The sequence below is a fragment of the Rhinopithecus bieti genome, unplaced genomic scaffold (genome assembly GCF_001698545.2).
Source record: "Rhinopithecus bieti isolate Rb0 unplaced genomic scaffold, ASM169854v2 scaffold_2432, whole genome shotgun sequence".
Lineage (NCBI taxonomy): Eukaryota > Metazoa > Chordata > Mammalia > Primates > Cercopithecidae > Rhinopithecus > Rhinopithecus bieti.
In genome coordinates this window covers 2298376-2325340 of record NW_016804136.1, presented here as the reverse complement: position 1 = coordinate 2325340, position 26965 = coordinate 2298376, and the positions used below count along the sequence as shown (strand labels likewise).

At 43.9% G+C, this 26965-nt stretch overlaps 2 protein-coding genes across 4 annotated transcripts in view; one reads left to right on the top strand and one right to left on the bottom strand.

Moving 5' to 3' along the window:
- Nucleotides 1-3970, top strand: part of TMEM41A (transmembrane protein 41A) — a 13402-nt gene extending 9432 nt beyond the window's left edge. The window contains exon 5 of the mRNA XM_017866377.1: nucleotides 1811-3970. Within this exon, the coding sequence (XP_017721866.1) occupies nucleotides 1811-2031 (221 nt within the window). The 3' untranslated portion in view covers nucleotides 2032-3970. The remainder of the gene's footprint in view (nucleotides 1-1810) is intronic.
- Nucleotides 3971-4473: 503 nt separating this feature from the next.
- The window catches only part of MAP3K13 (mitogen-activated protein kinase kinase kinase 13), a 152942-nt gene continuing 130450 nt past the window's right edge, over nucleotides 4474-26965 (bottom strand). For 2 of the 3 annotated variants that reach the window (XM_017866370.1, XM_017866359.1), the window contains exons 11-14: nucleotides 20193-20979; nucleotides 16234-16304; nucleotides 13085-13382; nucleotides 4474-11242 (exon numbers count right to left, since the gene is read on the bottom strand). In XM_017866370.1, coding sequence (XP_017721859.1) covers nucleotides 11141-11242; nucleotides 13085-13382; nucleotides 16234-16304; nucleotides 20193-20979 — 1258 coding nt within the window. In that variant the 3' untranslated portion in view covers nucleotides 4474-11140. The remainder of the gene's footprint in view (nucleotides 11243-13084; nucleotides 13383-16233; nucleotides 16305-20192; nucleotides 20980-26965) is intronic. The other variant, XM_017866365.1, reaches the window with a different exon arrangement.

Below are 26965 nucleotides of genomic sequence, written 5' to 3'. Positions count from 1 at the left end.
GGGTGACAGAGTGAGGCTCCATCTCAAAAAACAAAAACAAAAAAAAAAAAACAAAAAAAAATCACCTGTGGAGATTTTAATCCCTAAGCTAAGGCTACACCACACATCAACTAAATCACCTCTGGGGTAGGACTCGGATCAGGAGCTTTTGATGTTTTCCAGGTGATGCAAGTAGTTAGTCCCTAGAAGGGATTCTGCTGGATCCTGAGTTTTGCGGTCTACTGAATTAGACGATATCTAAAATTTCTCCCTGCCTTTGACAATTATATGACCTCCAGCAAGCTACTTGCTCTGAAGGGGCCACTCATCCAGATAAGGGGCTGGGACTAGAGCAGTGTTTCTCAAAGTAGGGGCCTTGGACCACCTTTATCAGAGTGGTAAAGTGCTAACATCCTGTAAGATCAGTGACGCTGCTTTCTGCATACTGGAAGAAAACCACCCTCCTTAAGCCTAATGCAAGGATCTCTTTCTCTTCAACCTTCCTTAGAGCCTAGAGGGAAAGACGATTCAGGGCTTCTAGGTCAAACAGAGCAAAACTGTGGTTGAGCAGCTGCTATTAATAGGGGACACCTGAGAGAAATGGAGATCTTAAATAGAAGCAAGATCTACCACAGCCAATTCTGGTCATAGTGGCTTTCAGGCAAGTGCCTCAGGCCCTCAGCTAGTGGGGGTTTGCAGCTTCTAATTACCTAGGTGGCTTGGCAAGATTCTGGAGGCCAGGCTTCCTGTCCCCTGTCTCACAAGCTGTGTGATCCCAAGGGGTCTGGGATCTTCATCTCCTGTATGCTTCCTCTCCTATGGAAGAGGAATGGACTATCAGAGGGTTCCAAACCAATCAGAATCTCGGGGTGGGAGTGGAGAAGGGGCTTTTAAAATACAGGTTCCTGGGCACTACCCCAGAACCAAGTAACCAGAATTTCTGGGGTGGAGCCCAAGGATGTGTTTTTAACAGTGTCACCAGCTGATTGTTCTGCAGCTAGCCTGGTCAGCCAGTCAGACTTTTGGAATACAGTAGATTTGATGACATCTTTGAGACAGTGCAGAATGTGAATAGTACTTCTTTTAAAAAACTGTTTGTCAGCAATGGCACTTCTCTCTTTACTTTGGCTGTTGGGTACTCAGAACCAAATTTGGGGCCCACTTTTAGCAAACAGGTGAACCTTATGCATTTTTCTAGTAACTGTACTCCCTGATGTCTTGTATTCTTCTGCACACGTTTTGCTTTTCCTATTTGAAATTTTAATTAATTAATTAATTAATTTTTGAGACAGAGTCTAGCTCTGTCACCTGGGCTGAAGTGCAGTGGTGAGATCTCGGCTCACTGCAACCTCTGCCTCCCAGGTTCCAGTGATTCTTCTGTCTCAGCCTCCTGAGTAGCTAGGATTACAGGTGCATGCCACCACGCCCGGCTAATTTTTGTGTTTTTAGTAGAGACAGGGTTTCACGATGTTGGCCAGGCTGATCTCGAACTCCTGACCTCAGGTGATCCACCTCGGCCTCCCAAAGCGCTGGGATTACAAGCATAAGCCACCATTCCTGGCCCTATTTTAAAATTATAGTAGTATGTATTATTTGTGTAAATATCTCAAGTTCTTTTGTTGAACAAGACAGGTATATATGGGAAGTGAGGAAAGGAGGGAAAAGAATAGAAAAGAAGGAAAGAAGGGAAAGAGTTAATATGTGTAAGGGTCAAGAGTCAAGCAAAAAAAAAAAAAAACTGCAGTCACTGTTCCTGGTGACATTTCTGAATTATTATTTTCTTAATTTTGCTGCTGTTAGTAACAGGCACTTTTCCCTTTTCTTCTTGCAGGTTTGATCCCATACAATTTCATCTGTGTGCAGACAGGCTCCATCCTGTCAACCCTAACCTCTCTGGATGCTCTTTTCTCCTGGGACACTGTCTTTAAGCTATTGGCCATTGCCATGGTGGCATTAATTCCTGGAACCCTCATTAAAAAATTTAGTCAGAAACATCTGCAATTGAATGAAACAAGCACTGCTAATCACATACACAGTAGAAAAGACACGTGATCTGGATTTTCTGTTTGCCACGTCCCTGGACTCAGTTGCTTATTTGTGTAATGGATGTGGTCCTCTAAAGCCCCTCATTGTTTTTAATTGCCTTCTATAGGTGATATGGACACTGTACATCAATGTGCAGTGTTTCTTGTCAGAAAGCACACTCTGCTCTTGAAGGTGTGTTACATCAGGTTTTCAAACCAGCCCTGGTGTAGCAGACACTACAGTGGATGCCTCCTAGAAAATGCTGTTTGTGGCCGGGTGCAGTGGCTCACACCTGTAATCCCAGCACTTTGGGAGGCCGAGGCGGGTGGTTCACAAGGTCAGGAGTTCAAGACCAGCCTGGCCAAGATGGTGAAATCCTGTCTGTATTCAACATACAAAAACTAGCCAGGCGTGGTGGCATGCGCCTGTGATCCCAGCTACTTGGGAGGCTGAGGCAGGAGAATCGCTTGAACCCAGGTGGCAGAGGTTGCAGTGAGCCGAGATCACACCACTGCATTCCAGCCTGGGTGATAGAGTGAGACTCTGTCTCAACCAAAAAAAAAAAAAAGGAAAATGCTGTTTGTATTATATTTTGTGGTCTAATAAGGAGCTCAGGATAGTCTATTGTATTTGCCTTATGCCAGCCCCTGAGCTGCCTTGGGAGAAGATGCTGACCATCCTTGTCCAGAGTACCACTTTTGCAGAGTGACAGGCTGCTGGGACAGATGTCCTCCTGTTGCATCTTTGTGGATGTTTAATACTGATGATGACATGGGAACCCACATCACTGACACCGCTCTTCATCTTCTGTTAGTCTCTTGAAGAGCATTTCTTTTGTACTTTGTTGTTGATGACCTACCTCGTCATAAGCCAAGTGAAACAAGTTGACGAACTGCCTAGGACTTCCACGTATTGCTCACATGCATGATGATTTCTGTCATGCTCTTGTGTTCAGACACACTGATGTTACCATGTATGTCAAACCTACTTATGATTGCATGTCCTGACAGTTAAGCTGATTGCAAACAGACTATTAAATATGAATGGAGCAAACGCTGTATGTTATGGATATGTTCTGGAGAAATTCTTATCCATCTGGATGGGGTAGGGCCCTTGACTCACCTGAATCAGATGACCAGGCAAACATTTTATCTGTCCTTTCTGCAGGAATCTCTTCTGTGTCATGCTAGGAGAATGAGTTCAGTATATGAGGCCATCAGGCAGTATACCTTCTGAATGTTTTTCATTTTTTTATTTGCTGAGAGTAACCAAAGAATAATTGCATCTTTTAATAATTGTATGTCTTAATTCAAAGGGAAACCTTGGCTTCTGATAACTTTGTTGTGTTGTATCTTAATGCGCTAAGCTGGCATTACTTCCTCTAGCTGCAGTACGGAATTGGCACAGACCTGGATGAATGCTTCCAAAGACAGAGGGACCTTGGCACCTAAACTGACCAGCCCTGTGATCCTGCACCCCGCAGGAGTATCTCATCAGGACTTACCAGACCGTGGCTCTTGGGCATCATCTGCTGGGTTGATGATTTGGTTTGGCCAAGGGTCTTGCCAAGACTTTAATCTAGGCCTCTTGTTCTACATGAATTCTTGGGAATACTCATGTTCCATAGGGAGAGTGCATTCCCAGGTGATGGTTTTCGGTTGTGGTATGATCCTTTCACACCAAGGATTTCATTGATGAAAACGTGTTTCTTTACAAGAAGCCTTGATAATGAGAGTGGGGGAAGGAGGCAGCAGACTTTGAAGACTGTGGCCCTTGGTGTTCTGGAGTAGGGAGAGGGAAGGAGAAACGCATTTTCCACAGCATCGCAAGTGTGTGCCCTTTGCCCCTTTTCAGGAATCTTAGATTTGCCTCCCTCCCTCCACCCCAATGATTTTGCAATAATGTGCCTTATCAGTTGTGAGTTTACAGGCAAAGCAATTTCCCAAATAAATGGATATAAGTATTCTGTGTGGTGCTTGTTTGAACATGTTGCTAACTTTCAACTACCCTTGCCAGTGGAAATTAGGATTGGCTGAAAATCAGACAGTCCAAAATGGTGTTTTAAGCTTTCCACTCTCAGGATGCTTCTTACCAAAATAATTTATTGGAAGCCAGATTTTCATCTTCTTTTTCTCTCTCTGCTCCCTGTATAGTGGGGTCACTAGTAACAGGAGTAGCTACCAGATGGGCAGCAGGAAAGTATAGGGAAGAAGCAGAGTGCTGGTCTAACCTTTGCAGAATACTCAAGAAGAGGCTGTCACCAAATACAATGATGATTGCCTCTTCCTTTCGTGGCTGTGTCAAATATAAGAATCACAAACTAGCTTTCTCCATTACCTGTTTTTTGTGGCTGCAGGAAACCCAGTCATGGAAAGTCTTCCTTTCCCTTAAGTTCTGACAAGTGCTGAGATTGTTAAGGCAGCTCTCGGGACACAAACGGTACATTTAGAAAAAGACAGGACTAGAAAACAGTGAAGTACACTTTTTGTTTAATTCCATGCATTTGTTTGCTTTGATAGTCATTCTTGTTCCCATTGTTGTTCAATACAGAGGGGGAGCCGGCATGAGAAAACACTGGGAGCTGGGGACTGACAGTACGGGAGACCAGAGGGGAGGCAGGTAAGGACGTTCATTTGGAGACTTAACCACAAAAGAGAAATGCATTTGCCCCAAGTCCATAGGAGCTCAAATTATTGTAATAAAGCATCAAAGAGGGTCTTCCCACTTCCAGAGTCTGGGAAGTGGTCACTCTGGAGGTGAAGAGCCACTGGGGTGATATGGGCAAGATGGGCCATCTTCCTAATAGCTTGCACGTGCTGGCCGGGGTTCCCTTGGCCTGCAGTCACTGGAGGACCCTGTCCACCTGGTCACTGGACAGCAGCCTGGGGCCGGGAGCCAGCGATCCCTGAGTGCTGTGAAGTGGCTCTGGAGAGCAGACCTGGGATGCTGCCGGGAGCTTCCTTACAGTGGTCTTGCCATCTGCTTAGGGCTCTGCTCTGTGAAATCCTGCCATTATACCCTGGCCACATGACACTTAACAAAAGCCTTAACCCACCTCTTGTTTCTCAGAGCAGTGATTTCAGAGCTCCCCTCTGTAGCCACCTGTCCCTGAGAAATGCTCCAGGTTCCACAAGGGTCCTCTGCTTAGCCTAGTTCAGTCCAACTTGAATAGGCATTTGCAGTATCAGTTGTAACATGCAAACAAGCAGATTAATATGACTTGAATGTGCCAGGCTGTGAGGCTGGTAACACTGGTGGTATGAGTATCCTGGGATGTTTGTCCTATGAAATCAGCAAAGAAGAAACATTTTGCTGCCTGGAAAGGCACTAAATTCATACTGACAGTACAAGTCAAAGTCTCGAAAAGAATGTCACATTATTTTCGTACATGAGTCTCAGAGTCTAAGAAAGAAGCAAGTAACTGGGACTTATATTAATTTACTGTTTATAAAAGGTGAGGGAGGACCATATTCATTCAACAGAATGAATATGAATTTGGAATTGGATCCATCAGTGATTGGTGTTCCTTCCATTGGAATTGTTGTCCAGAAGGGCAGTGGGTGGAGGGAAGTGACCTTTCCCCTTTCAGTGGTACCACCCTTGACACCACAGGTGGAGCCATAAGAGAACACTATAGCGCGAGCCTGTCGTTCTCCCTTTGGGGCTAACTCAAGCTCAAACAGCAATTTCAGTCAAGTGGTAATTGTTGCTCCAAGTGCTATGTTGAGAGGTTCTGAGGCTGTGTCTCGGCTCAGTAGGGAAGATACAGTGCTCAATACATAATGTTGGTCTTGGTCTTGGAGGGGGTAGATGGTGGTAAGTGGTAGTATAATATTTTGACTTCTGGCTCAGTGGGAAAACAAAACATAGCACACTCTACTGCAGAGCAGGGCAGGAATTCTATGGATTATAAATGTTATGTTCTGGAGAATTCAGTTCCAGGAAGTTGAAGTGGGACTGTTTAAGAAAAGGAAAAACAAAGTTGAGACATAGGACACTGAAGAAAAAAAGAGTAAGTCATCTGATCAAAAAGGATGCATTTATTCTTAAAGGATGCCAATGTTCCCCAGTGGGAGAGGGCATTTAAAATAGTCTGGAGGCTGGACGTGGCAGCTCACGCTTGTAATCCCAGTACTTTGGGAGGCCAAAGAAGGAGGATCGCTAGAGTCCAGAGTTTGAGACCAGCCTGGGCAACACAGGGAGACCCCCATCTCTACAAAAAAAAAAAAAAAAAAAAAAAAATTGTTGTGTATGGTGGCACACACCTGTGGTCCCAGCTACTCAGGAGGCTGAGGTGGGAGGATCACTTGAGCCCAGGAGGGTGAGGCTGCAGTGAGCCATAATCATGCCACTGTACTCCAACCTGGTGAGAGTGAGATCCTGCCCGCCCCCTCTCCAAAAAAACGTCTGGGTTGGTGCCAGGCAAACCCCAAACCCAAACACATATATTACTTAGAAAAGGAGACGGAATAATTTAGCATGATGAAGCTCTACAGGAGATGAAGCTCTACAGAAGCTCTAAATCCTACTCAAAATGTCTTTAATTCTAGAAGGATAGATTTGTTGATGCCAACATTTTAAAATACAGTATCTCAACTTCAAGTAGCTAGATGAAGATGCTAGTTTACAACAGAGCTGGCATCTTCATCTTTCTAAGCAGGAGCTCCCCACCATCTTGCAAACAGGTCTAAACTTAAGTGGTGGTAAGGTCCATTATAATTTCCAAGTAGATATAGGCTTCTCAGTCCCTCTGCAAAGCAATTTTAAAAGGAACTGTTATCCAGAGCATATGATCTAGAAATAGATGGAAATCAGAACAAAATGCTCATCTGTAACCCAAATTAGAACTCATCATCTTGCAGTCAGTCAAAAACAGATGCTAACTGAACATGGACATTCATCCCAAGGTGGTGAAACTTTCCATCAATGAAGCAGCTTGAAATCACAGTCTTGTGAGGTTCCTGGAAGCACTGTTGTAACACTTGTCGGGACTGAAGAATTAGCTCATAACTTCCCTGAGCTCTTGATTCAACACTCTTCAGATGAGTGTGGAGTCGTTCTCAAAGAAACATACATCAATTCAAGATTTTCCTGGTTATCACAAGGCAGGCAGCAAAGGACCAGGCTGGGCTAGAAAAGGTATTTCCCTTTTTAACCTCCACTAAGGACATTATTCTTCTCTGAAACCTAGTCAGTTCTACTCCAAAAAATGTATTCAATATGGACTCTATTCAACTCTCAGCTATACAATGAATGACTGAGATTCAGCCACTACGTACTACCCTAACATACTCATAACAGTTAATCCAGATAAGGTGTATGATGACAATAGTGTAACAGATAATCAAGATGAGAATTCAAAAAAAAAACTGATCAAAATTATGAGGTATCAGGGGTAGGTTTTCTAGGAAGACCATCACTGAAAGATGTAAGATAGAAGCTGACCCTCATGTTTCTCTGTTGCCACTAAAGGTGGGCAAGAATTGGACAAAAGTGCCAGTGTTTCATGTTGGATAGAAAGAAGACATAGAGTTGTAGCATCTCAGTTCCAAGGAATAATGAACCAGAGAGATATGCAGTACAGTGAGATCTGAAGTCAGAGGATGGAAAATATGGCCTTTCAAGATATTTTTCCAGTGCTTGGTTCTCTAAGTGACCAGGCCTCCTTCTTAAAGTTCTTTAGTCTTGTTCTAGGATGACATCACAGTTAGGCATTTTATGTCATGCCCTACATGTATATACAGTAGTCCTCCCTTATCTCTGGGGGATACATTCCAAGACCCCCGGTGGATGCCTAAAAACTCTGGTAGTACCAAACCCTACATATACTGTGTGTTTTTTTTCTATACTTACATATCTATGATAAAATTTAATTTGTAAATTAGGCACAGCACTCTTGCCCTTTGGGGCTATTATTAATCAAGTAAGGGTACTTGAACACAAGCACTGTGATACAGTCAGTCATCTGATAACCGAGACAGTCGCTCTGATCACCGAGACTGCTACTAAGTGACTAATGGATGAGCAGCATGAATATGCTGGACAGAGGGAGGATCACATCCAGGGCAGCAAGGGGCAAGATCTCATCATGCTCCTCAGAATGCCGTGCAATTAAAACTTATGAATTGTTTATTTCTGGAATTTTCCATCAAATATTTTTGGACTGTGGTTGAGCATAACTGAAACCATGGAAAGTGAAGCCATGGGTAAGAGGGGACTACTGTATACCATTTCTTTTTTCAGTCTCCCTGCTACTCCCCACTAGGAGAATAAAGATGGGAGAATAAAGAGGTCTGGCAGGAAGGAGATTGCAAACTATGTTGTCAGTTCTTGAAATGAATCCGTGAGCCCTGTGTGGAAACCCTCTAGGTCTGTTCCTCTCAGGACATTAAATCATTCTCTTTTTATTTCTAATATAGTCCCATGATTTTATTTCCTAAGAAACTTTAGAAAGTTTACAGCTTTTGAACTATATGTCCATCCACTATTTGACATCCTGGGGGTTATCGGCCCACCCAGGAGCTTTCATGATCAGGTCAAAATCACATGTATCCATTGGGCTTCAGGGCAGAACATGCATCCTCAGATGATTGTTGTACACAGAAAATTAGGGAACACAGCTAAGATCAATACCAGGGAGCTCCCAAATGGCAGTTCCATTTTCATTCCTTCATTAAAATCATAAAATCCATAATAATTCCTGGTTAGCAATAAACACAATCATTGTGCTACATCATAAATCACACCTTCTGATCGACAGAAAATGAGAATAATATTATAAAATAAAATAACAATGATAATAATGCCATAACTTAAGATCTTTCATGTAGTCCAGCTACAGAATTTTTACAAAATGGAATAATTTAATGCAAACAATACTGTTCTTTGTATAAATTAAACATTTTCCTTCATCCTACCTAAGAGCTATAAATCACAGACACTACATTTTAAATCAATGTATCAACATAAAGTGTAAACAAATGGATCAAACAAGCAAAAGGAATTCTAAATTCCCTCCTGCCTTTCCTTTTTGGCTGATACAATCAGTGAAACCCAGAGGAGTGACAACATTTTCATGTGCATTGGAAATGGTTTAACAGCTGTCTGTGCAAGTATTTCCTAATGTCCAACATGATGCAATGTCAAAGAGTCCAGCGAATCTAGAGAGGTTGTTTGACAGTCATCTATCTTGGAGACAGGGACAGGTACTAGGTCAAAATCTATTTGTACATAAACTTCTAAATAAAATTTTCCATAATGCCAAGGCACCATGAAGTACCTTGGAATGCTTTTCAGAGCCCATGACCCTGGAGACAGGCAGGACCTCATGCTTTTGGCAAATGTAAAAATCTTTCCTATCTCTGCTCAGCATCACTTGTTCTTTCCACAAATGTTCAAATCCAGTTCCTTAAAACTGCATTGATTTGGAGTGAACTAAAAGATATTTTACAAGTAGCATTGAACAAAAATGCTATGGTGCTGGGAGAGGAGTTGCCTTTTGCAGGTTGTTTGTTTTTGCCTTTATTTTGACAGTGGTAACCAGTCATTAAGACTTCTAAGATAGGCTGGGCACAGTGGCTCATGCCTGTAATCCCAGCACTTTGGGAGGCCGAGGCAGGCGGGTCACCTGAGGTCAGGAGTTTGAGACCAGCCTGGCCAACATGGTGAAACCCCGTCTCTACTAAAAATACAAAATTAGCTGGGCATGGTGGCGGGCGCCTGTAATCCCAGCTACTCGGGAGGCTGAGGCAGGAGAATCGCTTGAACCCGGGAGGCGGAGGTTGTAGTGAACCAAGGTTGTGCCATTGCACTCTAGCCTGGGCAAAAACAGTGAAACTCTGTCAAAAAACAAAACAAAACAAAATGACAACAAAAAAACAAAACAAAACAAGAACTTCCAACATAGAAGGAGCTAGTAAATAAAAACAAAGGGATGGTTTGGGCTCAGACATTGTATAGACACATACATCCTAGCTGCCTTCAACGTCTGCTCTCCTGCTTGAATCAATATGACTCAAGTAGACAAGCAACCTAGTTCCAGAGAAGGGTGATTCCATCTTCTCCACGTAGCTGAACCGAGTGATCCTGAGAATGGAGTTTTATAAATTCCACGTTCGCTTTCCTAACACCGTTGTAGATGTTCTTCCTCTCTTACCCTTTTCTCCTCCTCAGTACTGCCCCCCAACCTTTGTTCCTACAGTAAAAGTGGTCAGCAGACAGAAAGGAAATGAGCTACAAGGAAATGGCACTTGAGTATGAAAGATCAACACATTGGGTCAAGGTAGCACATTTGTCAAGGTCATGACAGTGACAGCACTAAAAAGGGACGTATTTGCCAGAAACAAGATTTGACGCTATCTGTAAACCTCACTACCAACTGCTGCTTAAACATTTAAAAACATTTTGACAGCTTCCACATATACAGGTTTGTTTGTTTTTCCCTCCTAGAGGAAGCACACGCCCTTGAAGACGTTGGGTGCGAGTATCTGGTCACCAGACTTTTCTAGGTCATTTCCGTAACCCACCTGGACAAGCTGGTTGAAGTGAATATGATCTGTTCACAAGTTGCCTGGAATGGCTTTTCTTTTGCTGTTCTTTGTGTTCTGAAATGTTAAATGTCTTGCTCTGGCTCTTCTTTAGTCACTTATGGCCAAAAGACCTGGTCCCCTGTTCAAGCAGCAATAATACCTCCCGGCCCCACAAATTCCCAAGGATGTTGCTCCTAAATTCCACTTATTTCTTTTTTTCTGTTCTTTTCTTTTCTTTATCTCTTTTTTTTTTTGCAAGAAATTATTGTATCTCTATCTCATATATAGTTCACTCTTTACAGTACAAAGTGTTAAAATGTCGAACAAAAATAAATATCAATGTTACAGTAGCTAGAATATTCAATAAAATAGATCCCTGCCATTCTTGATTGAAATGTTCAGTGAGACTTAATTTCATTTGGATATTATTTTCCAGAGATTTGCGAAGTTTCATGTTCCTGTTATTGCAGCTCATTTCTAGGGGGTGTAAAGATGGGGTAGTCTCTCTTCCCAGACAAAATGCTGGGAGAGAGTGGGACGAGTCTGGGGGTGGGGTGGATCTGAAATGCCAGTATAGTCACGAGATCTTCAGGACGTGTATTCCTTCATTACCAGGTAGCAGAGCTGTAGTGTTTATTGGTCCTAACTGTGGCATCAGAACACTCCCCATCTGAAGAGTCACAGTCCGATTCTTCAAACTGCATAGGGTTCTGCAAAGGCAAGACAAAATAAAACCTTAATTCATTTCTATAATCACTCAGTAAATATACACTCAGTAAATATATGTCAAACACCTCCCATACAACAGGCACTGCGCTTGGTAAGGGGGCTACAGAGGTAAATGAGACCAGGTCCTGTCCTTGTGGGGTTTATGGCGAAAGAAAACACATAAAGATGATGATGATGATTGCTACGACAGTAATAACAGTGCGCACCACACCACCACTTCCGTAGCGTTTGCTATGCTCCAGGCACTGTTGTAAGTACTTTATTTATTTATTTATTTAGAGACGGAGTCTCACTCTGTTGCCCAGGCTGGAGTGCAGTGGCGTGATCCCGGCTTGCTGCAACCTCCGCCTCCTGGATTCAAGTGATTCTTCTGCCTCTCAGCCTCCTGAGCAGCTGGGATTACAGGCGTGTGCCACCACGCCTGGATACTTTTTTGTATTTTTAGTAGAGATGGGGTTTCACTGTGTTAGCCAGGATGGTCTTGATCTCCTGACCTCATGATCCGTCCACCTCGGCCTCCCAAAGTGCTGGGATTACAGGCATGAGCCACTGTGCCCTGCGGTAAGTACTTTATTAATACATCTGTTAATCCATTTAGTCCTCATGATAACCCTATGAGACAGATGCTATTACCATCCCCTTTTTACAAAGAGGTTAAGTGGGTTGCCCAGGGTCCCACAGTAAGTGGAATGCTACGATTTGCATTCAGGCAGTCAGATTCCAGGGTATACACTTGCAACCACTATGCTAGCCTGCCTCTCCAAAGGCAATCCTGAATATGAAATAAAGTGCTATATGTCCTATGATGGCATCATCCAGGGAAGAGTCAGGGTATGGAGTGGGGAGGCTCAGACCTTTAAAATAATTTTTTTTTTTTTTTTTCCCAGAGACAGGGTCTCACTGTTGCCCAGGCTGGAGTGCAGTGGTGTGATCACAGCTCACTGCAGCCGCAAACTCCTGGGCTCAAGAGATCCTTCCACCTCAGCCTCCCAACTAGCTGGGACTGCAGGCATGTACCATCACACTCAGCTAAATTTTTTTTTTTTTTTGTAGATGCAAAGTCTTGCTATCTTGCCCAGACTGATCTTGAACTCCTGACCCTGGAGTGATCCTCCTGCCTCAGCGCTGGGATTACAGGTCTGAGCTACCACACCTGACCTGGGCTCAGACCTTTAACCATGTTGGGAGATGGGAGTGGGAGGAGGGGATGTTTGAATTAAATCTTGACGTGAAGGGTTCCTGAGCAGTTCAGTGTGTGTGTGTCATTTGGGAGAAACTGCCTCATTTCTAGGAGCTCTGTTGATCTCTGTACTTCTGCTTACTTCTTGGAGGCCTGATATGCTTTGGCTCTGTGTCCCCACCCAAATCTCATGTTGAATTGCAATTCCCAGTGTTGGGGGAAGCACCTGGTGGGAGGTGACTGGATCATGGGAGAGGATTTCCGCCTTGCTATTCTCATGATAGTGAGTGAGTTCTCATGAGATCTGATGGTTTCAAAGTGGGTGGCACTTCCCCCTTTGCTTTCTCTCTCTCCTACCACCATGTGAAGGCATGCTTGCTTTCTCTTCACCTTCTGCCATGATTGTGTTTCCTGAGGTCCCCCAGCCATGCTTCCTGTACAGCTTGTGGAACTGTGAGTCCATTAAACCTCATTTCTTCATAAATTACCCAGTCTCAGGTAGTTCTTTATAGCAGTGTGAGAACAGACTAATACAAGGTTACTGTTATATCTTATTACTAAATGAAAATTGTAAAGGCTCTAGAGCCTTGAACCCCAAAGAGCAAAATAGGGAACAGTGATGGGAGAAGGGAGAAGCCCCCACCTCATAGCCACGTTCCTCCACGCACAGCTTGCCCAGAGACATCTGAGTCTTCACACGGCGCACGGCACACTCCTTGTCAGAGAGCCCATCTGAGTGTGAGGATATGTCAATGGGAATCTCTGGCGTCTGAGACAGCAGGTCGTCTAGCTTCTCCGCCAAGCGGTCTTCAAGTTTATCAGCTAATTCATCAGGACTGTTTGAGTGGTCACTGGTATTTCCCTCCTCTCCATCAGACACAGAGAAATTCTCAGAGCTAAAGGTTGAATATGACTGGCAGCTGCTGATGCAGCGATGGGGCCTAGGACCAAGAAGAACCAGGAGAACTTAGTCAGAGGAGCAACTACTTTCCTTTCCTTATCTGTCACTCATAGTAGTGGTAGGGATAATCTAGTTTTCTTCCTGCCATCGAGGAGGCCTAAGAAATCAAGATAGGTAGAAACTGTTTAACTTTTAACATTAAAGCAATGGACTGAATTTTATCCACCACGAAATTCCATGTTGAGGCCCTAATACCAGTGCGACTGTATTTGGAGTCAGGGCTTTCAGGAGGTAAATAAAGTTAAATGGAGTCATAAGCGTGGGGTCCTAATCAAATAGGATTGGTGGCCTTATAAGAAGAGGAAGAGATTCTCTCCATTCCTCCCTCCTGCCCTCTTTCAACATGCATGTGCAGGGCAAAGACCATGTGAGGAAACAGAGAAGGTGGCTGTCTGCAAGCCAGGAAGAGAGCCCTCAGCAGAAACTGAATCTGCTGACACCTTGATCTTGGACTTCCCCAGCTCCAGAACTTGAGAAGTAAGTTCCTGTTGTTTAAGCCATCCAATCTGTAGTATTTTGTTATGGCAGCCCAAGGTAACTAACACAAGAAGGAAATTTTAATTTCCCCTTTCATTTTGTTTATATATTTATGTGACTAAACACTACACTCCAAGCTGATGGCTATGACTTGTCTTTGAAAAAAAAAAATCAGCTTGTCTAATCATATTATGTACATGTATGCATGGTATGGAAATGTCCAAATTGAAATTATGCCTCTTATTTAGAGTCATAGATTCTCACAGGTGAAAGAGACTTTGGAGAGTCTCTGGACTAACTCATTTCCCAGATGAGAAAACTGGAGCCAGAGAAGGGAAGTGACTTGTTTAAGGCCACACCATGAGAAAAGGCAGAGCTGAGGTTTGGGCTGGGTCTACACACACTTTGATCAGTGTCCTTCTCTAACCCCCATCCCTCACCTCCCCGTCAATCTACCCCAGCTTCATTTCCCAGAGCCCAGTATCCACTGGGCATGGTGACCTTGGAGGCCCAAGTGCCTTCACTACCTCTGTTGACCAACCTCCAACAGAAATGAGCTTGGAAGGAACATTCACTCTGCAGCTGTGGGTGCTGCCCAGCCAGTTAGTAGCTCATTCCAGTCAATGTCTGGGTTTGGCTCTGATGAGCCAGAGCTTCTGGGGAGAAAATTTGCAAAAGTTCCTCACTTCCTTCCTATTGTTTATAAGCAGCTTAGTAAATAAGAATGATATTAGCTTACACTGGCTTAAAAAACATAAGAAAACAAATAATAAAGACTGCCTTTTTCTTTTGCCATTGTCTGATCTTTCTGTATTTCTTAGTACAAAGAGTTTTTTTTTTTTTTTTTGAGACAGAGTCTCACTCTGTTGCCCAGGCTGGAGTGCAGTGGTGTGATCTTGGCTCACTACAACCTCTGCCTCCCAGGTTCAAGCAATTATCCTGCCTCAGCCTTCTGAGTAGCTGGGACTACAGGTGTGCACCACCACACCCAGCTAATTTTTGTATTTGTAGTAGAGACGGGGTTTCACCTTGTTGGCCAGGCTGGTCTCAAATTCCTGATTCAGCCTCTCAAAGTGCTGAGATTAGAGGTGTGAGCCATAGCACCTGGCGTAGTACAAAGAGATTTTATGCCATATGACCTAGGCCTGGCTGATGCCCAGGCCACGTGATGGGGTGAGTTGGTGGGGGGTCGGGGGGCAGATCAGGGATATATAAGAAGAGGCCATAAAGAGTCCAGGAATAGCAGGGAATGAGAACAGATTTCAATTTTGTGCATAATGTGGGGATCCAGAATATAATTTATCAAAGCGCCAGGAGTCCTTTGGTTTGTAGGGAATTCCTGTTTTGGGGCAGGTACACAAAGCTTCCTGGGGAGACCTTCTCGGCTCACTGCAACCTCTGCCTCTTAGAGCATTACTCTTCAAGAACACAGTGTCTATTAGCAGAAAAAGACCTCTTGGTAGGAAAACTATCTTCTCCTCTACATTAGGGGCAGCTTTTATTTTAGAGGTATGGGGAGATGGCCCTTACTGACTCCTAGAAGGAGTATTATTATCGCTATCTAAGCAAGAAGCTATTTCTAAGGCTGAGTTGAAGGTGGACTCAACTTATCTAATCATATTTAACTTGAGGGATAAAATCTAAGGCATGGGGAATGCTATGGACTGAATTGTCTTCCTCCCAAATTCATCAGTTGAAGCTCTAACCTCCAATATAATTGTATCTAGATAGACCCTCTAGATAGGGTCTTTAGGAGGTAATCAATGTTAAATGAGGTCATGAGAGTGGGCCCCTAATCCAATAAGACTGTGACCTTTTAAAGGAAGGAAGATCTCTCTCTGCCATGTGAGGAAACAGCAAGAAGGTAGCTGTCTGCAAGCCAGTACAAGAGCCCTCATCAGGAACCCTCATCATCAATGTCACCTAGAACATTGATCTTGAACTTCCCCAGCTCCTGAACTGTGAGAAATCAATTTCTGTTTAAGCATCCAGTTTGTGTAACAGAAGCCTGAGCAGACTAACACAGGGAGACACACTAGAAACCAACACAATTACCCATAAAATAGCGTGGCCATCTGTCACAAACTGCCCACTGTATTCTCAGTTGTAATCTTGAATCTGTATTCATGCTTCTCATCATGAAGTTGCTGTAAAATGAATGCTGATGAACTAGGATCTGCTGTGCATGAACAACTGCCAAAACGTGGCAACAGGAAAACATGAACACAGTGAGTTCAAAGTTGCCTATAAGGTGGCTGCCAGGGAATCACCTGTGGTTGAAAAGCAGGTGTGGTAAACTTAGGATTTTTTTCCCCATTCCACTAAAAGCAATCATGTGCATTTGTTGGTTTTACCTTTGTCTTCGTGGAAATTCAACTTCACTATCTACTTCCCCTTCTTCCTCTTCTGAGGAATCATCTCCACTCTGAGGAGAACAAGGAGAAAAGAGTTTTATTTATTTTAATGTCACTCTCTCTCTCACCCCATCCCCACTATCTGTAAAAAATGTAATTATCATCAAAAGGCATTCATTTAGTAGTAGCTTGCTGAATGTCATCTTTAAACATACATGTCCTCATTATTCATTTAGCAACTTTTCCAGGGTACCTGTGATGGCAGCCTGCATTAGATGCTGGAAGACGTGTAGAACTGAGTGAAATTTATCTCTGTCCTCAGGGAGGTGATGGCTCCATTAAAGTGTCCAGAGGTGAGTGATGGAGAGGGAAGTTGGAGAGGAGGTCTTGGATTTGGGGGCTGTCTCTTGTAATCATTGTCACTAGTGGTTCCAGGCTCTGTCATAGAAGTGATCTTTGAAATCCTCAAAGTCCAACAATAACTTTTCCCTTTTATATACCAATCCCTTTTTCACTAATATTATGTGGTTGGATAGACATTTTTGAGGGTCAGACTATATCCTGTTTGTACTGTATGCCTCACTCCATTAATACAATTCTGCATACAAAATTGGTGTTATCCCTATAAATATATGTAATTATTGTTTGTCAATTAAAAGAAAGGACTTAATGCATTTTTATTGAGTCAGCATGTTGGCAGCAGTAAGAGAGCTCTGGCTGGGACACCTGAGGCCCCATGATTGCTGGGGCTTCGTGGTTGATCTGGAAGGCGGGCTAAGTGTCCTGACTGAGGTGATCTTCCTTTACAGATAACTCATCTCAAACCAAGGGCATAGGAGCAGCCATACTTAAGATAAACTGTCCTTAAGCACAGCATCACGATATGCTGGATTACCCAATCACTTGTAAGGTGGGTAATTGGGTCCAAGGAACTGTACCAAATATTGAGAATAATTTACCTTTTTAAAAGTCAGTTCTAAAATATCATGACTCTTACTCACTTGTATTCTGATATGCTTTTTTTTTTTTAAATAGGAAAGACAGAGATGAAGTTATCCTGACTGCTGAGATGAGCAGTTCACCCTAGGAGGACCTGTGGGACTATGTTTTGGTCAAGAAAAGTTGAGCTGCTCTGTGGGAGTGAGGTTCCAATGAAGCCAAATGTACAAGGTATGTGTTCTATGGCCTAAAGACCTGTAGATGATATCACAACGGCATGAGAAAGGTTCAAAGATATATGTTATCTGGGGGAGCCTAGGGGATGGGGTGACTGCTAAAGGGTGTGGGGTTTGTTTCTGGGGTGATAAAAGTGTTGTAAAATTGGTCATGGTGATAGTTACACAACTCTGTGGATAAAAAGCATTGAACTATACACTTTAAATGGGGGGACTGTATGGTATGCAAATTATATCTTAATAAAGAAGTTACCGGCCGGGCGCAGTGGCTCAAGCCTGTAATCCCAACACTTTGGGAGGCTGAGACGGGTGGATCGCGAGGTCAGGAGATCGAGACCATCCTGGCTAACACGGTGAAACCCCGTCTCTACTAAAAAATACAAAAAAACCCTAGCCGGGCGAGGTGGCGGGCGCCTGTAGTCCCAGCTACTCGGGAGGCTGAGGCAGAAGAATGGCGTAAACCCGGGAGGCGAAGCTTGCAGTGAGCTGAGATCCAGCCACTGCACTCCAGCCTGGGCGACAGAGCGAGACACCACCTCAAAACAAAAAAAAGAAGTTACCAAAAAATATAAGTTACTGGCCATTGGAGTTGGAGGAGCAGAGAATGGATTGGCCCAAATCAACTGCACCAGCTGAAACACAATTATTTATTTATTTATTTATTTATTTATTTGTTTGTTTGTTTGTTTACTGAGACAGAGTCTTGCTCTGTTGCCCAAGCTGGAGTTCAGCAGTGTGATCTTGGCTCACTGCAACCTCTGCCTCCCAGGTTCAAGTGATTCTCCCACCTCAGCCTCCGAGTACCTGGGATTACAAGAGTGCACCACCATGTCCGGCTAATTTTTTTATTTTTAGTAGAGACGGGGCTTCACCATATTGGCCAGGCTGGTCTCGAACTCCAGACCTCAGGTGATTTGCCCGCCTTGGCCTCCCAAAGTGCTGGGACTACAGGCGTGAGCCACCGCGGCCAGCCCCTGAAACACAATTTAATCTCTGGGACTGCTTAGTCAGTACAGGAGCAGCAGTGTAGGTGGAGGGGGAAATGCAATTCCCAGACCACAGCCCTCAGCTTCAGCTGCTTTTCTACTCAATGCCTAGTTGACCAAACATACTCATTACATTTTATACCCTTTCATTCCTTCAGCTAAATTCCTGATGAACAATGATGATGAGATGAAACCATACTTAGAATTGGGTGGGTGTCTAGCATGTTGTAAACATTTTTCATACATCATCTTCTTTTTGACTCATAGCAAGAAGAGCTAATACTTTTGGAAAAGTGCTATGTTCCAGACCCTGTTTTAAATGCTTTGTATGTATTCATGCATGTAGTCTTTATATCAACCGATGAGGCAGAGTCCAATGTTAGGCCCATTTTATAGACAAGGAAACTGAGGTCCATAGAGGTACTAAGTGGAAGAGCCGTGGCTTTTTTTTTTTTTTTTTTTTTTTTGAGATGGGGTCTCACACTGTCGCCTAGGCTGGAGTGCAGTGGTGGGATCTTGGCTCACTGCAGCAGCCACCTCCCGGGTTCAAGCAGTTCTCTGCCTCAGCCTCCTGAGTAGCTGGGATTACAGGTGCCTGCCACCACGCCTGGCTAATTTTTGTATTTTTGGTAGAGATGGGGTTTTACCATGTTGGCCAGGCTGGTCTTGAACTCCTGACCTCATGATCCACCTGCCTCGGCCTCCCAAAGTGCTGGGATTACAAGCATGAGCCACCACGCCCGGCCAAGAGACTGGCTTTAAAGTAAGATCTGTCTGACTCCTAGGTTCATGCTCTTAACTGCTATGGTAGTCTGCTTCCCAGCTGACAAATCCTAGGCAGCCAGTGGATAAGGAGGAGAGAAACAGGTTTCAATGACTAAGAACTATCTGGGTCACAATGCCTGTCAATTAAGGCAATGTTTTCCAAAGTAAATTGTGAAGAAAGCTAGTGCCACGGGGGATTAATAGATGTTAATTTTAAAAGGCAGTATGTTCAAATAGGTGAGGAAATGCTCGGTTAAACAAGTTTACTGCATGATTTCTCAAAGCAGAGGACTGTTAATGTGCACTAGGAATATGTATGCGGGATGAGAGAATACTGTGCTTCTTAAACTCACTCTATAACAGGCTCCTTACTTCCCATAACATCCCTCAGGACTAGAGCTGTAGCGTAGTGGTTTCCAAACTATTTTGATTACGTATCCCCACTACACAGTTTTTTCTTTTTTTTTTTTTTTGAGACAGAGTCTCGCTCTGCCGCCCAGGCTGGAGTGCAGTGGCACAATCTTGGCTCAGTGCAACCTCTGCCCCCCAGGTTCAAGCAATTCTCATGCCTCAGTCTCCCGAGTAGTTCGGATTACAGGTGTGTGCTACCACCTGGCTAATTCTTGTATTTTTTCAGTACAGACAGGGTTTCACCACGTTGGCCAGGATGGTCTCGAACTCTTGACCTCAAGTGATCCTCCTGCTTTGGCCTCCCAAAGTGCTGGGATTATAGGCGTGAGCCACCGTGCTCAGCCCATATCCCCAATATATAGTTATTTATTCATAAATTATTATACATACACTTGACTCAGTCCTCTGGTTCAGTAGTTCCTAAAGTGTATTCTGTAGTTTATCACTTAAGTAGTGTGGAAAGAATGAATTTAAAGTAAAATAAATTTCGATTTATGTTTCTGTTATCTTGTCCTTTTACAAAATGTATGCTTTTTACATAGCTCTCTAATGTGTATAACATGACAGGCTCTGGCATTCTTTGAAGGCAGTGACGCAGGCCCCTCTTGTCATCACACTTTACCTTCTGCAGAGGCCTTGTTTTTCGAGGTAGCGCTGGAGGGGTGACGAGATGAGAGGTACCGAGGGATGACTCAGACCTACAGCCGCTGAATTCATTTTCTTCCATTTTCTCAGAACTCTGGGCGTTTTCCAAGAGAGGATTGTGTGCTGGTGACTTGGAAAGGTCAGGGCTCCTCCCCACTGGCTCAGCAGAGGGTGTGTCTAAGGACCCATACTGTTCTGGCCTGCACTGAAGGCAGGGGTCATAAGGGTCAGCCTGGCAACAGCCCCAGGGACCAGCTTGGCCCTTGTCAGGCTCAGAACTTCTCCAGCAATCTGCAGCCATGGCTGTGGAGATGAGGTCAGGGCTTGAGCCGGGCAGCTGTCTCTGAGCATGGTTGCTGAGTGGGCTCCGCAGGGCTGCTGCTGGGCCAAAATACCTCAGGTTGTTGGCGCAGGTTGCAATGTCCTGTCCGTGCATATTGAGTCTGGGATGGTGACTCTGGGACATGGCAGGAGGGGGCTGCTGGTATTGCTGCTGCAGAGAATTATGGTGATGGAGCGAAGGGTATTGGGATTGAGCTTGGTGTAGGTAAGCAGGATGGGGTGAATTTTCCTGGGCTGGCTGGTTTTTCAAGATCGCCGCAAAGTCACTATGGCTGCCTCTGCTGTTCCCTCGGCGGTGGCGTGGTTTGCTTCGATACCGGCTCTTGCTGCTAGAGGTGGACATTTTGGGACTTACGGACAAAGGGGATGCAGTGGGAGCCACTTCTGTGCTGGGGATCCCTTCCGATCTCAACAAGTCTGGCCTGGGAGAAAAGAACAGGTTTAGTCTGAAACATATGAAAACACATTCAAGTTTGGGGAAATTTATCCTAAGACTTAAAATACACAGAGCCTTTGAATCAGTAGTCACCGGGATTTATCCAATAGAGATAATGTATGAGGAGTCTGCAAAATGTTCATGGAAAATGCATATTATGAAAAAACTATGCATGGATCTCAAAAGTTTTTGCATCAAAATAAACTCGTACCAGCTTATTGGTGACATCTCTAAACATGATTTAGTTTGAGGCACTCAGAACAACCGCTTTGAAAAGAGCCCCTATCACAGCAACATGAATTCTGCTACAATTAAAGGACATCAAATTTGTGGAGAAGCTTAAGTGGAAGAATGATGAACACATCGACGCTTTACGAAAAGTTTATGGGGACAAAGTCCCAAAGAAATCAGCAGTTTACAAATGGATAACTTCTTTAAGAACGGATGGGCCAGGCGCAGTGGCTCATGCCTGTAATCCCAGCACTTTGGGAGGCCAAGGTGGGCGGATCACGAGGTCAAGAGTTTGAGACCAGCCTGGCCAACATGGTGAAACCCCGTCTCCACTAAAAATCAAAAATTAGCTGGGCGTGGTGGCACGTGCTGTAGTCTCAGCTACTCTGGAGGCTGAGGCAGGAGAATTGCTTGAACCCGGGAGGCGGAGGTTGCAGTGAGCCGAGATGGTGCCACTGCACTCCAGCCTGGGCAACAGAGCAAGACTCTGTCTCAAAAAAAAAAAAAAGGGATGAGATGATGTTGAAGACGAAGCCCATAGGAGCAGACCAACTACATCAATTTGTGAGAAAAAAAATTCATCTTACTCATGCCCTAATTGAAGAGAACTGATGATTAACAGCAGAAAAAATAGCCAACACAATAGACATCTCATTTGGCTCAGTGTACACAATTCTGATAGAAAAATTAAAGTTGAACAAACTTTCCACTCAATGGGAACCAAAACTGTTGCATTCAGATCAGCTGCATACAAGAGCAGACCTTTCAATAGAAATTTTAAACACTTGAGATCAAGATCTTCAAACATCTCTTTAAATAAGTGAAATTGTAACAGGAGATGAAACACAGCTCTACCAGTATGATCCTGAAGACAAAGCACAATTAAAGCAATGGCTACCAAGAGGTGGAACTGGTCCAGTCAAAGCAGACTGGTCAGGAGTAAAGGTCGGCTGGGCGTGGTGGCTCATGCATATAATCCCAGCACTTTGGGAGGTCGAGGCTGGTGGATCACATGAGGCCAGGAGTTCGAGACTAGCCTGGCCAACATGGTGAAACCCCATTTCTGCTAAAATTACAAAAATTAGCCAGGTGTGGTGGTGGGTGCCTGTAATCCCAGCTACTCGGGAGGCTGAGGTAGGAGAATCGCTTGAACCCAGGAGGCGGAGGTTGCAGAGAGCTGAAATCACGCCACTGCACTCCAGCCTGAGTGACAAGAGTGAGACTCCGTCTCAAAAAAAAAAAGAGTAAAAGTCGTCCAGGTCACGCTCACACCTGTAATCCCAGCACTTTGGAGGCCAAGATAGGAGGATTGCTTGAGGCCAGGAGTTTGAGACCAGTCTAGACAACATAGCAATACCCCGTCCCTACAAAAAAAAAAAAAAAAAAAGCAAAGGTCATGGCAACAGGTTTTTTGGGATGCTCAAAGCATTTTGCTTGTTGACTTTCTGGAGGGCCAAAGAATGACAATATGTGCTTATTATATGAGTGTTTTAGAAAGTTAGCCAAAACATTAGCAGAAAAAAGTCCAGGAAACCTTCACCAGAGAGTCCTTCTCCACCATGACAATGCTCCTGCTCATTCATCTCATCAAACAAGGGCAATTTTTCAAGAGTTTCTATGAGAGATCATTAAGCATCCACCTTACAGTCCCAATGTGGCTCCTTCTCATTTCTTTTTGTTTCCTAATCTGAAAATACCTTTAAAGGGCATCCATTTTTCTTCAGTTAATAATCTAAAAAAGACTGTAGTGACATGGATACATTCCCAGGACTCTCGGTTCTTTAGGGATGAGTTAAATGACTGATATCATCACTTACAAAACTATCTTAACCTTGATGGAGCTTATGTTGAGAAGTAAAGTTTATATTTTTAATTGTTACCCTTTATAATTACATTTTCCATGAAGTTTTTGAAGTCCCCTCATATGTGCATCAAAATATATGTTTGATGATGTTATGTTACAGTATTATTTGAAATAGCAAAAAGCTGGGAACAACCTACATGTCCACTTATAGAGGATTTCTGTTATTCCTTCTGTATTATATCCTATACCTCACCCTAGCAAGGAGTCTTGTTTAAAGTGAGTACTCAGTGAAGCCTGAAGGAAGGAAAAGGAAGGGAGGGGTCAGAGAAGGAGGAAATACAGAGCTCAGCAGGAGGCTGAGTAGCAGCAGGAAGAGAAGGGCTAGTGCGGAGTGACACTGGTATTTCACTTTGATCCTAAAGGGAGGGGGTTCTTTCACAGTCCTGTTTCCACGTGTCCACTGGGCCAGTCGTGAAGATTATGTGCAAAAGAAAATCAGGAGCCTGAAGGTAAACCGTGCCCACACTGACTCCAAGGTCTGTAGGGAAACAACTGGTTTCTGAACTGATGAACTGATCAGGGCAGAGTCCCTAGGATTACCAGGAAGAACCACTGCTTTCTTCCTACCACTGAGTAGCCTTACCCTTCTTTGGACCAGAAAGACACAAGTCAGCATGAAATTTTACAGATGACGGGCCCAGACTTTTTTGTTTTTAACAACAGAATCCTCTCAAATAATTATTATGAGAAATGCAGTATATAAAACAGGTATAGTGCAACCGGTTGAAGTGGAGAGCAGCAGCCCCTCTCTGCAGGGCTCCCGGGCTCCCCCTCCTTGTCCTTTCTACCCCTGCAGTGGCCTCTGAGAAACCTCTGTACAAGCCTTTGGGTGTTCCAGGCTTTGCTTGGAAACCATAGGTACAATCCTGTCTTCACCATATGTGATGAGGAGCTCACAGCCCAGCCAAAATGGCTCATGCTCTCATAGCTCATGAGTGGTAGAGCCAGACAAAAAGTCTCGCCTAATTTTCAATCTGGTTTATTGAAGGTCAGAGTTCAAACTTGAAGGCACATACAAATCACCTGCGGAGCTTGTTAAAAATGAAGACTTTGATTTAATAGGTCTGGGGTGGGGCCTGAGAGCCTCCAAGTATAACAAGCTCTCAGATGATGCTAAAGTGAGGCCACACATGGAATAGCCAGAGCTCATAAGTAGGCAGCAGGCAGCAGGAGATGGGTTTTTCTTCTTATACAAGAAAAGTACAGTTGAGGACTTGTCTTAGCATAGAAGTTCCAGGTATTAAGGGTTTAAGATAAGGTGGGTAGGGTATTGTCTGCTATTGGCAGCTTCCTGTCCCAGATTCAAAATTCTATGGTCAGCTGGCCAACTTGTACAGCAGAAAGCACTTGGTTCCTACTATTACAATACCCATTTTATGGAGAAGTGCACTGAGGATCAGAGGTTATGTTGGCTTGTATCCATCACAAAGCTAGCAAATGGCAGAACTCATAACTTGAACCCAAGTCTTTTGACCCTGAGGCATAATTCTTCCCCATTTCAAGCCTCTCCTTATTATGGGGTATTTAGACTATCTTTTTGGACTATACTCAGGTATGACACGCTGGAAATGTCCATGATTGAACTTGACACTCTTCTTTTTAGTCTCTAACTAAACATAAACTGAAATCTGGGCTTAAGGATGGTTGAATGGTTTCTCCTCTCTAATTTCCTTCAAGGTCTCCAGACTTCTCACTAGGTAATCATTGCGCTGTCCAAATCATGTGAAACAACTCCTTCAAGGGACAATCAGCTGACAGTACAGCTCTTTGCAGGTTGCCTTCTCGTGTTCAGCTAGCTCATTGACTAAGAATCTACTTGTATCAAACTCCTTCAAACATTTCTCATAGCCAAAATAAAAGCAAACACGAGCTCATATTTTAAAAAGTTAAATAGTTCTGTTTTCTCCCCCCGTGCTCTTTGTTTTCACTGTAGGCAGAAAGCAGGGAGCAGCCATCGGGCAGACTCTGTCCCTATTAGTACAACAAAAGAAAAGGGGTGTTGGGATTTACCCCACCCGCAAGGATTGTTTCAGGTGGAATCTGAAAAAAGTTTCTCAGAACTTGACCATTAGATGCTTGGGGCAGTAGGTAAAAGCAAAATTGGGATTAGTCCGTGTAGTTACTCATTAGAAGTTAGGTACCTATTAGTCCAGCTATGGTAGAATGACTGCCATTCTGATAGCATCATGATACATTCTTGGTTTGTGTTCTCTTATTACCTCTATTCTTACTGCATTTAGCTCACATCTCACTATTAGGTCTACACCCTAGGTTTAGGGACATTCCTTCCCTTTACATTAACTTAGCTAGGAGAGAGCCAACCCTCTGTTACTTGAGAGGAATGAGTCTCTACAGAGTTTGGTAAAGGAAAAATGAGAGGAAGATAATTCCAAGATTAAACTAATATAAGGCAAATATGTAGTAAAAAGGGGAAAGGGCAATCTTTTTTTAAACCATCCCAAAATACATTTTTTGAGCACCTATGATTTGATAGATGATTTCACATGTTATACATATTATCTTATTTAAACTTCACAAAACTCCCATGCTAGGGTACAATGAGGGGAACCATATGGTTAGATACAGGTAATTATCAAAGCCCCTGCTTTTGTTTCCATGATGAGTGATACGGTTTGAGTCTACATTCCCCACCCAAATCTCATGTCGGATTGTAATGCCTGCTGTTGGAGGGGGGGCCTGGTGGGGGGTGACTGGATCATGGGGTCGCTTTCTCATGAATGGTTTAGCATCATCCCCTGGGTGCTGTTCTCATGATAGTGAGTGAGTGAGTGAATTCTCACGAGATTTGGTTATTTAAAGGAATGTAGCGCCTCCCGCTTTGCTCTCTCTTCTTCCTATTCCAGCCATGTGAAGTGCTGGCTCCCCCTTCATCTTTCACCATGATTGTAAGTTTCCTGAGGCCTCCCCAGAAGCTAAGCAGAAGCCTTCATGCTTCCTGTGTAGCCGGTAGAACCATGAGCCAATTAAACCTTTTATCTTTATAAATTACCCAGTCTCAGGTATTTTTTTTTTTTTTTTTTTTTTTGACACTGAGTCACACTCTGTCACCAGACTGGAGTGCAGTGGTGTGATCTTGGCTCACTGCAACCTCCGACTCTCTAGTTCAAGCGATTCTCCTGTCTCAGCTTCCCAAGTAGCTGGGATTACAGGTGCCCACCACCATACCTGGTTAAATTTTTTTGCGTTTTTATAGAGACAGGGTTTCACCATGTTGGCCAGGATGGTCTCTATCTCCTGACCTTGTGATCCACCTGCCTCAGCCTCCCAAAGTGCCAGGATTACAGGTGTAAGCCACCTCACCCAGCCAGGTATTTCATTCTTTTTTTTTTTTTTTTTGAGACGGAGTCTCCTTCTGTCGCCCGGGCTGGAGTGCAGTGACATGATCTCAGCTTACTGCAAGCTCCGCCTCCCAGGTTCATGCCGTTCTCCTGCCTCAGCCTCCGGAGTAGCTGGGACTACAAGCGCATGCCGCCATGCCCGGCTCATTTTTTGTAATTTTTTTTAGTAGAGATGGGGTTTCACCATGTTGGCCAGGATGGTCTCGATCTCCTGACCTCGTGATCTGCCTGCCTCGGCCTCCCAAAGTGCTGGGATTACAGGTGTGAGCCACCGGGCCCAGCCCTGGCCAGGTATTTCTTTATGGCAATGCAAGAAGGGACTAATACAGTGAGTTTGCAGGTACTTTCCACATCATTAACAAGAGCAAACTAAATGTGTGAATAAAAGTAGGCATGCATGGACTATTGTGTCATAAATCAAGAATTATGACTAACCCAATTCTGTGTCCTAGAGATCAGAAAAATAAAAAGAAATCTCATGTGCTGTAATTGTACCATTTTATCCATGAGGACACTGG